At 31.6% G+C, this 17,433-nt stretch overlaps 2 protein-coding genes across 9 annotated transcripts in view; one reads left to right on the forward strand and one right to left on the reverse strand.

Moving 5' to 3' along the window:
- LOC107437195 (uncharacterized) lies at nt 1–8,081 on the forward strand. 2 transcript variants are annotated; one of them, XM_016049113.4, is made up of 2 exons: nt 1–205; nt 6,963–8,081. In XM_016049113.4, the coding sequence occupies exons 1-2, from the start codon at nt 110–112 to the stop codon at nt 7,530–7,532; spliced, it is 666 nt and encodes a 221-aa protein (XP_015904599.1). In that variant the 5' UTR covers nt 1–109; the 3' UTR covers nt 7,533–8,081. The 2 variants fall into 2 exon arrangements, with proteins under 2 accessions (XP_015904599.1, XP_015904600.1); XM_016049114.4 differs by lacking the exon at nt 1–205 and adding an exon at nt 819–845.
- A 2,583-nt stretch (nt 8,082–10,664) lies between these two features.
- LOC107437196 (uncharacterized) overlaps nt 10,665–17,433 on the reverse strand; it is a 38,813-nt gene continuing 32,044 nt past the window's right edge. For 6 of the 7 annotated variants that reach the window (XM_071179922.2, XM_087162558.1, XM_087162555.1 and 3 more), the window contains 4 exons: nt 17,221–17,367; nt 15,950–16,071; nt 13,435–13,770; nt 10,665–11,893 (listed from right to left, as the gene is read on the reverse strand). In XM_071179922.2, coding sequence (XP_071036023.2) covers nt 10,679–11,893; nt 13,435–13,770; nt 15,950–16,071; nt 17,221–17,367 — 1,820 coding nt within the window. In that variant the 3' untranslated portion in view covers nt 10,665–10,678. The remainder of the gene's footprint in view (nt 11,894–13,434; nt 13,771–15,949; nt 16,072–17,220; nt 17,368–17,433) is intronic. The other variant, XM_087162557.1, reaches the window with a different exon arrangement.

Below are 17,433 nucleotides of genomic sequence, written 5' to 3' on the forward strand. Positions count from 1 at the left end.
GAAAAGAACTTTTATAAAAGGGTTAACACGATTCGAGCAGCTGATCGTAAGTTTTGTTTATTGAAGCAAACGATTTTGAAAAGAAACTAAAATTTGTAAAATTTTCGTGATGAATTCGCCAGATCTTTGTACAGTTAGTTCTCCAATTGCAGAAGCAGAAAATCGACAAAATGACGAACAGTGGAATAAATCTTTGATTGAAAAAGTAAGACATTATAAAACGATCAGATTGTTTAATAAGTAATAACTCTGTTTTAGAACGTTCTCTTTAGAATTAAGCTTTGTAAATCTTCATGCTATGAGATTTTATTTTTAGTTTTATTTTGTGATTGTTATCTGCTTTAGGTCAAATTAAAGTATTTATGATATCTATTTCAGTTTTAAAAGCGTTTTTGTTAAAAATTTGTTCTTTTCTTCTTGCATAGCCAAACTGTAAGTTCTTCAAGATTCGTATTCCTGATAAAAAATATAAAAAAATTCTTCTAATTTATCATGATATTTTGTTTTTTGTCCTGATATTCTCGATTTTTGTGTGTTCGAAATATTAGGTCTACTACGCATAAAAATACGTGCTTTATTTCTATCTATTTTAAGAATCAAAAGATTTGGATTCTCGATCCAACATCTTTTTATTTTAATCAAAAATCGCCAACTTCGATAGTTTTAACTAATTATATACTTGATTCAGACTTACGCGCAGGATTTATAGCTCAAAACGTTTCAGGGATTAAGACTTTTTATAAATAAGAAACAACAATTTTGCTTGATCAAATTTTTATGGATAAATTAAGGGGTAATATGCATATATATTGTTTCTAGGAAATACTGTTCAAATGTTGTATGGGGTGAGTTTTCTAGTTTAACAATTACTGATTTGTTTACCGTCTGATTTTAAAAACGATTAATCCCAACCCACAATGCAGTAATCATTGAGGGATCATCCACAAAATTAGATTTGTACTCAAATGTTAAGCAGATATTCACTGATTTTCATTTCGAGATTATTGAAAACCAACTTGAAAAATTATTTGTAAAAGAAGGGCTTTTGATTGATTAAAAATTTTAATTAGGTATGGATATAAGGAAAAGACAACTAATTAATAGTTTTACTTTTTTTAGTCCAACAGTACTATAAAAATATTTTATATGTATTGATCTCAAGGTGATTGATAAAGTTGTCCAATACTCCATTAATAAAACTATCCAGGAAGGTATTGAAACTTTCTGTTCTGAACTCAGAAAATGAAAATAGTATGTTATCATTAATTTTAGGATGAAATTTGCCTTTATAAGACATATTGTACTTTTAATTATAATGTGAGGCAAATTATACTTTTTTTTGTTATTTATTTGCCCTTTTTAAAAATAGTATGGGGTATGTGTATGCTCTTATTTTTTTACTTGTAAAATGTTGTTTTATTTTCTTTCATTGGTTCACTACGAGGCCCGTTTTTCAATTTTTACAATTTTCGTGTGGCATTTTTTCTTTCCATTTAGTAATAAAATTGATTTATTGAAAGGTTTTTAGTGTCAAGGTTTTTTTCCCTATGAGTTTTCCCCCCCATCATAAGTTTTCCCCTAATCAATCAAACATTCGAATGATATCTTTAAAAACTTTCTTTCTACATTGTTTCATATTATGTTGTCGAAGCCTTGACGTTTTGCATACTTCTAAAATTACATCTATTCCACAACTCTTAACAATTAAAATAAAACGTAGGAATTTTTTGAAATAAATTTTTTTTTATTAAAATCAGAAAACTACAATAATATAAAAAAGAGTTCTCTTTTCCGGTAGATTTAGCGGAACAGTAAATTTGGTTATTTTTCGATAAGAATGCTAGATTAAAAATTATTTTAGAATTCCAATTTTTTATGATCAATATTGTTTACATTTTTACAAAAATTAGAAATTTTTAAGTTTTAAAAACAGTAAAAATGTATCCTTTGATAAAACTTATTAGAATTTGATTCCGTAGTTTTCAGAAACATCTAAATTTATTTTGCACCAGCTCTGTATAATCATTTTTTTTATTGACCGATATTGAAGTACATAAAGCACGTTTAAATTTATATCTAACATAGAATTTTCTATAGCACTGAAACTTGTAAAATCATTGATATCTTTTCAAGTATTTGGAAAACATTTAAAAGTAGTAAATTTCGACATCTGAAGGAGTCGATAAATAAAACTTTAAAAAAAAAATTGCATCACTTTAAATCTTTAAAGAAATTCAGTTTCGCTCTTAAAAGAGCGATCTTATTTAAATTTTACGCATGCGATGATAAGGTTAAACACTCTTAATACCAGAGCTAGTATTCTCAATATTTTTTATACATTATTGCAATTAACAAACAGAAGATTTCAATTTAAAAACATCTGTCAATTTTAACAAGGAATTTTAAATTAAGTGTTAAAAAACTTGCCCAAATTATCGAATGGTTTTGTTATATATATCTTTCTATCTATAGTATCTCCTGATATATCTATAGTATACATCAGTATATATCTATAGCAGTGTTTCCCAAACTTGTGACTTTTGTGTACCCTTTCTAAATTTTTTGTAACGCTGTGTAATTAAAAAATGAATGCATTTTTATGTTTATTTTGAATGAATGAATGAATTTTATGTATGAATGAATGTTTATTTTTACTATAAAAAAGTGCACAAAAGTTAAAAATCACAACTGGCTGTTGACACCACTAATTATTAACTGTTAACTCTGCAAGAAATAGTCAATTGAAAAATACGTAATCGTAAATTTTCATGACTAGCTCTGTTTTTAAATAAAAGTTTTTGAAATTTTCGCTTGTTACAAGATATTTCACATAAGAGCGCGTAGTCCCGCTAAACTGTTCCCGTACCTCTAGGGCAGGGTTTCTTAACTTGTGGTTCATGGACCCCTAAGGGGTCCATGAGTCATATTTTGGTAGTCCACTAACTACTCCTATTTTTTAAAACGTTTGGAAGCCTACCCATTGCTTGTAAAACGATCTATGGCAGCTATAATTCCGTTTGCTACGGTGTATCTTTGCGAAGCGGGATTTTCCACACTCGTGACAATAAAAACAAAACATCGAAATCGATTGAATGTTGAACATGATATGCGCGTTACTTTGTCGAAAACTACCCCCCAATTCAATTTGTTAATTAAGGAAAAGCAGCAGCAACCTTCACATTAAAAATTTCAGTTATAAAAATTTTGTATACTATTAAAATAATAAAATTAAATGTTTTCTAATAATGGATGGTTTTTGCAATTATTTTTTTCACAGGGGGGTGGTCTGTGACTTCTTAAAATTTTTTAAAAGGGGTGCATTATACCAAAAAGGTTGAGAAACACTGCTCTAGGGGTACGCGTACCACACTTTGGGAAACACTGATCTATAGTATCTTTCAAAACGTTTTTCTCTGAAAAATGTATTTTATTAACTAAATTAATTCAAAGCATGCTTCTGAAATTAAAAAATACAACGGAAATAAACAGCGAAGATATGAAACAGCATGTCACCAAAACTTCGCCAATTGCATTTTAGCACAAATATTAAAAAAAAAAAAAGTTTAAAAAAAATCATGCATAAGTAATGACTAATTCTATATAATCAATACTCTGTGGTTTAGTTGTGTTCTTATTCGTTTGTATTTACTTGTTTTTCACTACAGCGCGAGAACGCGAGAATCTCGCATATTTTTTTCTTTTCTCGCATTAAAAAATTATTACTGCGAGAAATTCGCGCATTCTATAAATCAATTTCAAAATTTGCGAATTTCTCGCATTTTGGAAGAAGCTTCGAATTACGCTATTTAGAATAAAATCCTTTAACCGAACCTCGGAACCCCTTTCAGAACACATTTCTCTGCAACCACATGTTTACCATAGGTAAAGTTTTTTCATGTAAGACGGTCAAATTTTTTATGCACTAATGTAAGAGGGACAAATACCTAGTAAAGGCAAAATCTTCTATGATGATGCAGCAAGAATATTCAATGCTTTAAAAAATAGAAGACGTTAAAAATGTATTATAATAAAAGAAACATTTTTTTTCCAAGTCTATTTGTGTTTTTTAAGTTTTTGGAAATCTCACTTAACTTTCTGAAATCTCACCCTGTTTTTGAGAAAGGGTGAGAAATTCTCACCCATTTTTTTTCTATGATGAAAACACTGTAAGGTAATTTTAAAAGAATAAATTTGGATTTTAAAAAGAATAAAATGGAGTAATCGGGATCAATATGATATTTTAAGGAAAAGTAAAATATTCTAAAAGTTTATTTATACAATATATAAAACAATTGTAATTCAGAAAAGTGATAAATTAATCCAAGTACGAAATGTATAAGGTTATCCTTAACAAATATTTTATGTAACCAAATGGGGCACATTAAACTACCATATTTTAGGATATTCGGTTTTAAATTTCCAGCCTCAGTATTCGGGAACATTGAAAAACGGAACTTGAAAATTCTCTCTCTCTCTCGATTCGCCTACAGTTAGTGTACAGTGCGAAAAAAATGGACCATCCTGAATAACTTTTGATTTAATGAATGGATTTTAACGTTATTGGATTCAATCTTATTAAATCGAGGAGGTGGCTTTAAATATGTTAATTATTTAGTGCAAACGATATTTTAAGTTACGAAATCAGACACAAAAACGTACTTTATCTGAATAAACATGCCTTTTTTTTCGGTGGATTCAGATTTTTGTGCACCCAAAATATACGGGGTAGCTGCAGTCTAGGAAATATGGTCCTAATAGTTTGGTCAGGAGATATGTTCGAAGTTTTGACCCCTTAATGTTAATTTTACTTTTGGCGTATTTTGCCATATCTCAAGAATTTTTTAAACGAATTGAAAAACCGATTTTACTCAAATTCTGCTTTTTGCCATGTAAAATCATATTTTTTAAGACGTTGTAAGAAATCGCGTACCTTACAATTCAAAATGTTTTTGAGTAATCTATACATCTATACATAATAATAAACGCGGCTGTGTGTGTGTGTGTGTCTGTAATCACAATATATCGCCCCAGAAGCCTCGCCCGGGCACGAAACTCGGCCCATAATTGTGTTTTGACATAATGAAGAAGTATTTTTTTTCTTTTTCAAAAATTTTGATTAGTTATTTAGTTATCAGTCATTTTGTAAGTCTATGCTTTTCGTCTGCTTTTTCGTCTTCAAAGAGCCATATTCAAAAAACTATTAAAAAATGCATATACTTTTCCCCACTCTTATAAATGTATGCTAATGCGAACCTCACAATTGAAATATTAATTTTCGACAACTTAAACCAATAATATACGAAGGAATTAATAATTTAATTGGAAAGTTCGCATTAGTTTACATTTATTAAAGTGGAGAAAAGTTTAACTTTTGTATTAAAAATGTGGCAACATATTCGATACGTAAATAGAACGCTTCGCTTTGATATATTTGTCGCTGTTCATAATTGTTATAATAAGTTTTTCTTCTTCTTTCCACGCTCTATTTTTTTTTCTTAAGCGAAGACGATAATTTTTACAGCGATATTGTAGTACTTTGTACAACTAAAAATTCTTTTCACAACACTTTAAAAATATTTACTTTATTTTCTTTATATATACAGAGAACAGTCGGCAAAGAATTCGATTAGGTTGAAAAACATTTCGCTAAAAAGGAACGAATTCCAAAAGAAAAAATAAACAACTTAAAGAATAAAAATGTTGATGCCAGCCAATTTTTTGAAAGTTAACTTAGAAATAACAAACCAAACGATGTTAACAAAATGACGTAGAAAGCGCAACTAGATCAAAATCATACAAGCACAACTAGATCAAATTATAATACCTGAGTGCTTGACGTAACAGATATAGAAATAGAATTTGATACCATAAAAAATTATATAGAAATAGAAATTGATACCATAAAAAGTTTATTCGTTTTCGTGTTCTTTTCATGTATTTAGCATTTTAGTTCTTTTTTTCCTTAAGCGTTGCAGCTATATAATTTCAAACATCCTCAAGAGCTATAACACATCTGCAGCAGAACTGGATATGAAGACAAAATTGCTGGACAGGAACACTTTAATTGTCCACTAATCTTCAGATTTCCTGCCATGTTTTAAAATACTTTATTTGTGAAAACCTTCAGCGTGGCGGACAGCTGGCCGCCTTAGGCGGCTAGTGTTAAATAAAATAAAAACTATTTGCTAAATGTTATATTCTGCATGGAATTATCTTTTATGAATTTTATAATTGTGTGCTAAAATTTTTAAATTTACTTGAATAAGAATAGAACTCTTTTTAGATCTATCAACCATGTCATATTTTTTAACAGGACATCTCTGAATAACTAAAACAAATTTTCCTTTCAAACCCACCAGAATTACTTAATATCATTAATAACTTATGAAATGCATTTGAGCTCAGAAATTGTATAATTCATTTCTTTTATTAAAAACAGAATAAGCTGTAGTAAGCAGCAGTATACTTTCTAACCGAAAGTAGAGCAGGATTGTTGTTGTTTACATTTATATTGAAAACTTCATCCTTAGCATTCAATAGTACCTACTCATAGACAAATATAGGCAATGAAAGAATAGGAGCCTTAGATTAATATACAAGATAGACAGGTTCTAATGTTTCGTTCTTTTTCTCATAAGATTTAGGAGCTATGGTGTTATATATTAGAGATCAACTTAGACAGGTGATCAGGTACCTGTACTTGTATTATTTCACACACGAACTAAGCTTAATGTGCCATTTGCAGAAGAAAACCTACTCAAAACTTTTGTTTTAGGCGGTGTTTTACAGATTGCTCGACTTATGCTCAAATCTAAAAAGATCTGAAAAAAACTAATTTGTACCAATAAATTGGGGCAGTATAGCAATTTTAACCAAAATTCTGCAATTGAAGCATTTATTAAAAATCTCTGTGCGGGTCAAAACTTCATTCATTAAAAAATAAATCTTTGTCTTTATTTTAGGATAGGATACCGATATCCCAAGGAGCTTGTTCTCCTAAAATGGAGACGATAACAGCATCAGTGTCTCCAATGTATGCTCAGAAATCCGTCTCCAAACAAAATGGCGTGCCCTACAAGAAAAAAATGAGGTTGGAAGATGAAGATTACGATTCTTTGGAGATGGCTTGCAATTTGACTTCAGAGATAGCTGATGACTGTGAAGCTTTCGGCAGGCATGTCGCTGCACAATTAAGGTTAATGACGCGAATGCAGAAATTCATGGCCGTCAGACTCATTTCTGAAATATGTTTCCGTGGCCAAATTCAACACTTGTCTCTGTCCACCAATATTGTGAATTCATCCCAACAACAGTCTCAGCAGCAGCAACAAACACACCTTCAGGCGCAGCCCGTTTTTCCGCGTCCTCCTCATATCTCAACCGCGTCCATTTATGCAAGATTACCAGATTATTCGATGCTTCACCAACAAGGTATGCGTGCGCCTAACCTCCCACCTTTCCAGGGATTTATGCAACCTCAACAGGAGCATGGACACTTGGAATCAGTTGGACCAAATTTTAGTAGCTCTTAAAAATGTAATGGATACTTAATTTATTCTACCCAGATTCAGTTAGCAAAATTGTAAATGCTACTATCAATTTCTTCAGTTAAAGCTTGTTTTGTTTTAAAAACTCTAGAAGAGACCTTTCTTAATTAATTTTTTTAAACGAAAATTCATGTATCTTTATTTCATATTAAATATACTAGATGTTTATATTGTTTTTTGTCAGAACCAAAGATTCAGACAAGATTACAAGGCCCCTTAATTTTGTTTGATTTTGCCATATGTATTAAAATGAACCACCTCTGAAAAATCAATAATAAAAGATTGCTAATTAAAGAAAAATGAAATTTGTGTAAATTTCGATTTTTTCTCTTGCGAGGAAATTTATAAAATTTCTTTTAAAAAAAATTGGACATTCAAAAAATATTTTTACAAAGTTTCTCATTGGAAAAGGCGATGTACTTTGTTTTATCAACCCTATCCGAGCCTTCTAGTCAAGGGCCCTTTGTGTTAGACCTCGACCACGTTAGTTGTTCTGAGAACATAGGTATTAAAATTAAATATTTTGTAGAGGTTTATTTGTCAAATTTTTTAGTATTACATTTTTCACGAACCATGCTTTCGTTTGTAGCGCTGTGATGTACACCGAAGAGCCATTACATTGTGACCACCCTCCATCTATAACAATGGGCTCGCCCAGGAACAATGTTTTCATGGGGCACATTAGGACCCATAATCCTCATAGAACAATCCCGGACGTCTGTAAGCTACTTGAACATAGTTGCAGACCAGGTTCACCCATTCATGGCAACAGTTTTTCCTGCGGGTTTACCAACAGGATAATGCACCATGTCATAAGGGTCGAATCGTCGAGGAACATTCCAGTGACTTTCAAATCACGGCTTGGCCCACAAATGCACCCGACCTTAATCCAATAGAGCATTTGTGGTCCTACTTGGAAAACCAAATCCGTGCCGCCACGCTACCCCCTCGCAATGTGATGGAATTGCAGGACCAGTTGGTGAGCGCTTGGTACCAGATACCTCAGACTACCTATCAGCACCTTGTGGAATCAATGCCACGGCGGGTGCTAGCAGTTTTGAGGGCTAAGGGTGGTCATAATGTAATGGCTCTTCGGTGTATTTTGGGTTGCTTATTTCTGACAAGGACTAGCTGTAATTTCTTTCTGATCTTCCTCATTCTTCCATAGTTAACTGCACATGCAATCTCTGCTGACACAGTCAGAAGTATTGATAATTATTGCTGAATTTTTCATATTGTGTTGCAATGAACAGTAAATTAGCTGTTTTTTTAATTTCAACCAAAATACTTTATATTTTTATATAGATATTATAGAACATGCTTAGTATTAAAAATAAAATCGATCTTTAAATTTTCGACGCCTGATTATACGATTCTTCGGTTATACTCTAAGAAATGTATAAATTTAATTGCGTGTCGTAATAGTAACGTATAAAAAATATAAAAAACATTCGTAGCATTAATGATCAATAAAACGATCAAAACACATGGATTTACGATGGTATCGACACAAATCAGGCCCATCGAAAAGGGATTACTCAAATGAGAGATTCAAATTTTGCGTGTAGCCAAGAAATTGGAATTTTAAAAACCATAAAAAAATCAATTTCACTGCAGTTAAGAGGAAAAAAAAGTTCGAAAAACGTATTTACCAAGTTATTGAGGGCATTGAAAAGTGATAATTGAAATGAACAATTTGAAATTTCCATGTCTTAATATCATAAAAAATAAATTCAATCTAATTATAATAGAATAAAGGGGGGAAATATATCACATCTTTTAAATAATTCTTGTTACAAATTGGAATAGAAGCGAAATTGCTACTCATTAAAATATAGTATGTTTTAAAAAAATTAGAAAAAACACAATTTTTCTATCAAACAATCTTTAAGTGTTTGCCATTTCGGAAATATTTTTTAGATTATCAATTTTCGACCTTTGTGTTTGTCTCTGTAGTTCATTAATTCGAGTCAAAGTTATGATTTTTTTTTTCAGTCTCGTGTTCTCGGAGTTACATTTTTCTAATATTTGCATGAATGAGAATTTAGAAAAAAAAAAAAAAGAGAATGCATGTAAGGGAGGAATAAATGTCAAGTTAACCAGAATTAGCCTAAATAACGAAATTTTAGATTGGCAGAACTTCAAGAAAATTCTGTCAGAATATAAATTATTGATTCGCAAAAATCCGCTAAACAATGGTCTTGAAATTCAAGAAATTCTGCGAATTAGTTGATAAATAACATGCATGAAGTTAAAACTACTAAAATATTTTTAACCATTTTGTCAAAAAAAATATCCCCCAAGGCATCAGAACAAATATGAACGATAAATAGATTCAGTCCACTGACTGGAAGAAAAGAAAAAAAACTCATATTTTTATAAATCGAAGCACTTAACCCTTTCTTCCACCTCCACCACAATCTTTGCCATGGGAGAGTTTCATGTGGCATTCTAGTTCAAAAGGGTTATTTTGATGCAAGCAATAATTCGCAAAAAATTTCATCTAAAACTGTGTATAACGGATTGTAAAGTAATTTAAATTAAGAAAGTTAGTAAATAATCTAACTTAGTAAAATTAAGAGAACCAAAGAAAAAAATTCCTCCTATTCTCCAGGTTCTGGTTTTTATCCAAATTTCCCCGCTTTTTTCAGTATAAAAAATTCCCTGATAATTCCAGGTTTTCAAGGTGGGTGGCCACCCTGTTGAAAACACAAATTTCGGGATAACCTAGATATTGTTGGTAGATAATTTACAATCGATGACGAAATGGCGTGAGTTCGTCAATGTTTTTCACTCTGTTATACATCTACAGTAACAAAATTTCGTTAATTCATAATGCTTGTAACTTTATTTTATTTATTAAATAGTAATATAGTATTTAAATCATATTCGCTTCTGTATTGTCAAACTTAATTCGAATTCATCTTAATGTTCTCTCGGTGGAACTGGTATGTTAGCTCAGTTATTTTACTATCTTTAGTAGTGAAATATCAAGAAATATGAGTTATCAGTGGTGTTTCACTACACTTTTTTGGAGTAAAGTAGGTGTCACTAATTTCAGTGTTAAGACACACTAAAAGTTTTTTAGTGTATGTTTAAAAATTAAAAAAAGGCGAGTAAAACAGATGCATTTATTCAATATCTTGGAGCCCTTTTCCAGTTGTCAAAAAATGACTCAACTTTTCGGGTTTTTTCCTCAAAATGCACCGCAGATTCTTGAGAGATCGTTCGGTTCCAAAGGCACTCACTAAAATCTTTTTGGTCAACCTAATTTTTCGCAACCACACATCATCACAGGCAGAGTGTTCCCTCAGGTAATTCTGAGCGTTTTGAATCAATCTATAATCAATTGGAAAGGTAGGAAACAATTTGCTATCAATGTAGATTGGCTCCATTTCCATGTAGTCCGCCGATCGCTGGATGTCCCCCCGGCATAAAGTTTGAAATTCCCCGAGCACTGCGAACTTGTGGAAAGCCAAAACAGCTCTTTTGGACAGAATGGTGTATCTGTACACAGGAAAAGGAATAACATCCATTATCTCCTGCTTGTTGTAAAATCTCAATTTCAGACAGAAGCGCAAGAATTCCAAACACAAAGAGGCCGAAGAACAGTTCACATTCTGAGGCTGTTTCTCTCGACTGACATAAGAAGATTTTTCTGCCACGTATAGAAATAGCTTGATAAATGTATTTCGATTGATCAGACCAACTATGTTTTTGCTATCCGGCGGAGCAACTATATGCTCATCCTGGGCCCAGACAAGCAACACACCGAGAGCTTTTTTAAGTTTATCTAGATCACAAAACACTGTATAATTTACCAACTGTTCATCAAGAAAAGCCTCTCGGGTTTCGAACCTTGATCCTTGCGAATGAATCTGTTGTTCCATTTTTAGAATGATGGGTGAAAAAAGCGATGGTTTCTCCAGGCATCTGAGTACCTTGACCTCGGCTAAATACTCGGACACGATCCATGGAAAGCTTAGAAGTCTGGGGTTTGGGTTTTTCTCATCGTATGTTACGACGTACCATGCCGAAGCTTTTTGAAGCATAGACGTGTCTGGCATTGATATTTCGCCCGATTTGAATTCTTCGAGAAATTCGTCTTTCATACTTTTTACCAGACTTTTGATGCTAAGTATGACTATTTTTTCAATATCTCTTTTATCCTTTCTGTCACGGAAACGGCAATGCAATCTTGTAAAAGCGCCAGAAAATACTTCCGCCTCGTGCTCTACGCCATAATTCCTTAGAACTGCTTTAAGAAGTGAGAAGTACTTTTTTCGGGATTCGATAGCATCTTGTTTATAGTTTTCCCAACCAGGATAAACAAGATCTTTATCCATCTGAAAATACATTAGGAATGCAATCTTATAAAAATTGTTTTAAATCTACCACAAGGTTAAGGCATTTTACATATTACACATTTAAAATGAAACAAATTTAATTTTAAAAAAATCTTATCTTTAATTTATTTTAAAATAGTCAAATTAAAATTAATTAAAACGTATATACGATAGAATCGAGGCCGAAAGGTAAGACGGAAAAAAGCAAGAATCATTATAACTTATTTTCTCGAAGATTTAAAAAGAAGAAAAAAAAATCCATGGCTATTAAGACAGCGAAAGTGTTAAATTGTACCATTGTTTTTCTTTTCCGACTTCTGCTCCGGAAAGAATAGATCAAGGCTGTAACAAACCCGGAAAAAAAACTGCTAGTAAAACTAATTTTGTTCTACTATTTTTCAGAACCCGTGATACTACCACTTGTTTTTCTTGTTTAAAACATACATAACGGAAGATGGATTAAAAATAAAACTTCCATTTATTCCTCGCAGATGTTATATTGAGAAATATGTCTACTCGATGATTCGGATTTTAAATAACAGCTGCAAGCAGACTCCTATTCTGCACTGGCTAATCGCACCACCTCTGCGTTAGCACATTCGCATTTGGAAGCTTGCCGACAAAATAATGAGGAAAAAAGCTCCGATTTGTGATTAAATGGCCGTCAAAATATTAAAGTCAAAGGTAGAAATGCGAAAGAAAATTTATTGAAAAATAGAATCGAAAGTTCATCAATCATACAATCAAAAGTTTATCAAGTATAAACTGGTTATAAACATCGTTAACCGCGAATGATAAACGAATGACAAAAATATTGCTAAATTTTTTTAATGAAATGTTCCTTGCTAAATTAAGAACAAGTACCATTGATTATGTTTCACCGGTGTTTTTTTTTACGTGCGATAATGATGTCAGATGTTTTGGGACAATTTTAAATATTAGATCGTGTGAAAATTGAAATTCACTGCTTTTGGATTGTTGTTGTTGTTGTTAATTTACATCGCACTAGAGCTGCACAATGGGCTATTGGCGAGAGTCTGGGTACCATCTCGGAGGATGATCCGAAGACATGCCATCACAATTTTGATCCTCTGCGGAGGGGATGGCACCCCCGCTTCGATAACCCGACGACCTGCGCGCGAAGTCGAGCACTTTACGGTAGCACAGTTTAACGAGGACCAATACCGCACACCCTCGGTCCCTACGCAGACTGATCCAAGTGGTCACCCACCCGCACACTGACCGAAGCCAGTGATGCTTAACGATCAGTCCACTACGGGACCACTGCTTTTGGAATTGGAATGTAAAATGTACAATGAAAAAGATTTTGCCAACTTTTAATGGTGATCTTTAAACAACGTATCTGAATTAATTCCTAAATTTTCCAGCTTTTTCATTGGAAACTTCCTTCCGTTTTTATCATTTACGTTTGGCGAGTCTTGAGAATGGGCACCGATTAGAGCGCTGGAATTATGTTAAATTTTTTTGCTCCTCTACAATTTTCGAAGAAAATATATTTTTCATACAGTATTAGTTTTTACCTTTACGTCTGAGTAGGCTAAACTGGCTTCCTCATTTTCCGATTCATAGTCCCTGATGACTCTATACATTTTACCCAAGGCCTTCTTAGACTTGTAACTCTCTTGAAAATGCCGCTCCATAAAATCTGGAAATTTGGTGGGTCGCTCATTGCCGTGCAGGTGTGTGCTCACTCCAGTCTTTGCGAAATCCACTGCATACGAGAATTTCTTGGCGATTGTGATGCATTTTTCTGAGAAGATGCTCTCCTGATCAGCTTGTGCAAGATGAGCGCTAGCTATGCTACCTACTTGATCATTCTTGATGAACTGCACGAGAAAATCTATCATATCTTCAACCTAATAAACGATAACATTTTAGAATATTTTTTTGAACAAAAAAAAAGTCTTTCCAAAGAATTTTTTGAACATTAATAAAAGGAAGAGTTGCATGCATCTCTATAATAAATCCAGAGCCGCTTGTGCTACCTAAATTTTGACATGACCTAATTTGATTTGACCTAAAAACAGTTTAAAAATTTCGATTGAATCATTCGGGAAGGGCACTAGAAGAATAAATTTATTTTATTGGTTTTATATTAGCCATTTTTATAAATTAAACAGCAAATGATTTTTTTCTTCGAACAATTAAAAGATAAACAACAGTAATTTTCGATAGTTAACAGTTCTAATTAATAAAAAAAAGAATTTTTTACGCAGTCTTTAATATTCACTCATTTTTTATTTATTATGTCAAGTAAGCTCATGGATCAATGGGTATAATATGTGCAGGCTACGTCACCAAATTAGTATTCTTCACCTTTTCTTTGACATTGTTGAAACGAGTTTGTAAAAAAAATAATAATTCAAAATAAATGGTAATTGAAATAAAAAAGAATTATTTTCAAAATAGACAAATTAATTTAGAAAAGATACTCATGGAAAATGTAAAAAATAGCAATACTTATTTTGACACCAATGATGTTTAATTTTGGTAATTGGCAGTACGGGTATTATGGTAATTGGTTCTATCTTAAAAATTGAGAAATTTGCTAATATGGGTACTGCAGTAATAGTATTTCACGGCCTTCTGAGAGGAGAGGGAAAATTGCTTGATTGTGTTAAATTTTGACTAGCATGAGTTGGCCGAGAGAAATAGCACTATGCCGAATGGTAGGTACTTTCTGCACTAACCCATTTTTTTCACATTTCTCAAGAAATACTTTAAGAATTATTTTTAAACTTTAGAAGCGTTTAAGTCCTGCGATATCTCATACATATTAATAAAGTTTATTAGTTTTAAGAGGTTTGAGGGATTGGCAATAAATTACGGACGAAAAAAAAATGTTTTTGAATACTCCATGCTAAAAAAATACAACGATAAGCTTGTAACTCTTGTCAACTTATCACATGAAATAACCGCACAAAATTTTGTAAAGCTTCTTAAAATATTCTTGGAGAAATGGATGCATTTTTTTAAAAAAAACTAATCTTTTGACTAACATTTTCTTACTACAACTGCAGAAATATTCAATAAAATTCTTAAAAAATTGTAAAATAATTTTTAATTAATATTAAAAATATCTTTTTAAAATTAGAGTGGGCAGACATGAGTATTTGAAGAAACAATTTTATGTTGCGCATGTGTATAAAACGTTTAAAAAGTTTTTTTTTTCGTATTTTTTTAAATAACTTATGAAAAAAGTTCGATTTTAAGATCTTGAAAATTTAAAAAGTTTCAAGCAATTTATCTGAATAGTTTTTGTTAATTTGAAAGAAAGTTTTGAATGGTAAGTGGTTTTCCAAAAATTTAATTTTGCACAATTAAACAGATTTATTAAAAAAAGACATCGGCATTATATAGGACCACATAAACTATTAAATTATGTTACATTTCACATGTTTTATTTCTTACTACCATCACAATTGGTTGATAGCAGCATCATTTTCGGGTAGTATTATTTAAGAAATTTTGTTTTATGATACAAAATCATATTTGTGGACTTTTCATTTAGCGTTTTCAATAAAGTATTACAAAAGCTACCTAGAAATTTACTAGATATTTTTTACATTTTCAAGATATTCAAATTGGACTTTTTGCGTAAGTTACCCAATACGATTTTAAACAAAATTATGATGAAAAAAAAACCGCAAATGTTTTCTGCACATGCGCAGTATGAAAGGATTGATTTAAATATTCATATCTTGTGCAATTTTTAACGGTTTATTTTCATATTTTAAAATGATATTTTTATTCTTAACAAAAATTACTCTAAAAACTTTGTTCATTTCACTGAATATTTTTGCAGTCATAGTAAGAAAAATGTACGTCAACAAAATTATTATTTTTAAAAATGTCTCCAGGAATACTTAAGCTAGGTTTACGAAATTTTGTGCAGTTATTTCAAATGATAATCAATGTATTTGACACGAGTAACAAGCTCACCACTGCAGTTTTAAAAATTACATAAAAGAAATTTAGAAATTTTTTTTATTAACATTAATTAACAAAACATTTTTTAGATTAAAAAAATTCTACCGTTATCGCGTTGTTTGTTTCACTGGAAGCATTCCTAAAATGGCCTGGGGTATAATTGTCACGGTGAAATATTAGATCTTCATCCCAAAACACACAATATTCATCTCCATCTAAATCACCACCTAAAATATCAAGAAAAGTGAGTTTCTTTTTCATAAATCGCTGAATACCATGAAAAGTTTTGAACAATGAGTGGACGATCCTTAAAGGCAACATTATTGAAACAAAATGATGTTGAATCGAAAATTAAAAAATCTGCAAATCGGCCATTTACAAATCAGTATTTGTATTCGTTGAAAATGGAATGTTCTAATTCTAAATATATACAAAAATTTGAAATAACAAAACAAAAAGTTAAAACTCTAAACCAGAGATTCTTGAACTTTTTTGTCTCGTAGACCCATTGCCAAGTTTTTCGGTTTTGGGTAGACCCCCTGCTTACCTGCTATTAATTTTTTGTAAATTCATCAACTTCAAATGTATTTTTGACAGCCCTGTATAGTGCTACTCACTGTGAAAGATTTAAATTCCTAACTGTGGTGTGAAAAACTTAAGAAAAAACGCAGGTTGAGTAATATTATAATTGCGGAAATAAGTTCGTATACAAAACCTTAGTAGTGTATTGTCGGTTTGTTTATTACAATTTCATTTAAAAACTAAGCAACAAATCTCCGTGATCTTGTGCGCTGATAAAGTTGGAGGTCTAGCTATCTAAAAAGTTGACACAGGCTAGGCTACAATTTACTGCAGAAAAATACTTTTTTGTTACAAAATAAAACCCTACACTCAGAGAAAATTAAAACATACGCGAGCGGAGCTGCAGGCAACTGCTAGTCTATAAAAATTCAGTTTCACATATCAGAAAATAATCCTATTAACTTAAAATTTTAATAAAATTTTACTTCATAGCTACTTTTATAAATTATGTAGAATGTAGATAGGTATATTTCTTTATATTCTAAGGTAGTATAATGTAAGTAAATAGGTACTATCAGTGTATGTTGATTATTCCATTCATGAAATGCCAAAATTAAATTCACGACCTGCTTACATGAGATCCACTATCGTTGACTCCCATTTTCATTTCATTTTCCCCCAAATTTTTTTCCACTTGACATGGATCCCTGCAAGTTGTCGTCGACCCCTGGGGGTCAATATAGACCACTTTGGTAATCACTGCTCTAAACAAATATGAACAAAATATTTTTTAATAAGGAAAATTAGACAATCGAGCGAGCTATATTTCAGAGGAAACAATGAGTTATACTTACCGGACATTTCGTTTGGGTGAGGTCTATTTCCAACTTTTGGAAACACTATACAATCAATGATATGATGCAATTCTTTTATATCTACAGCTGTTAATTTTCTTACATCCCCTGGGAGAAGGCATGGACTTCTCGTTACTACAACAGTGCCTGTTGGAAATGAGGAGCCATTAGTAAACATTGTTCCATCATAGCTCATTAATAAAGCAAAAAGTA

Source organism: Parasteatoda tepidariorum, chromosome 1, assembly GCF_982258835.1.
Source record: "Parasteatoda tepidariorum strain Cologne lab strain chromosome 1, Ptep-v5.0, whole genome shotgun sequence".
Lineage (NCBI taxonomy): Eukaryota > Metazoa > Arthropoda > Arachnida > Araneae > Theridiidae > Parasteatoda > Parasteatoda tepidariorum.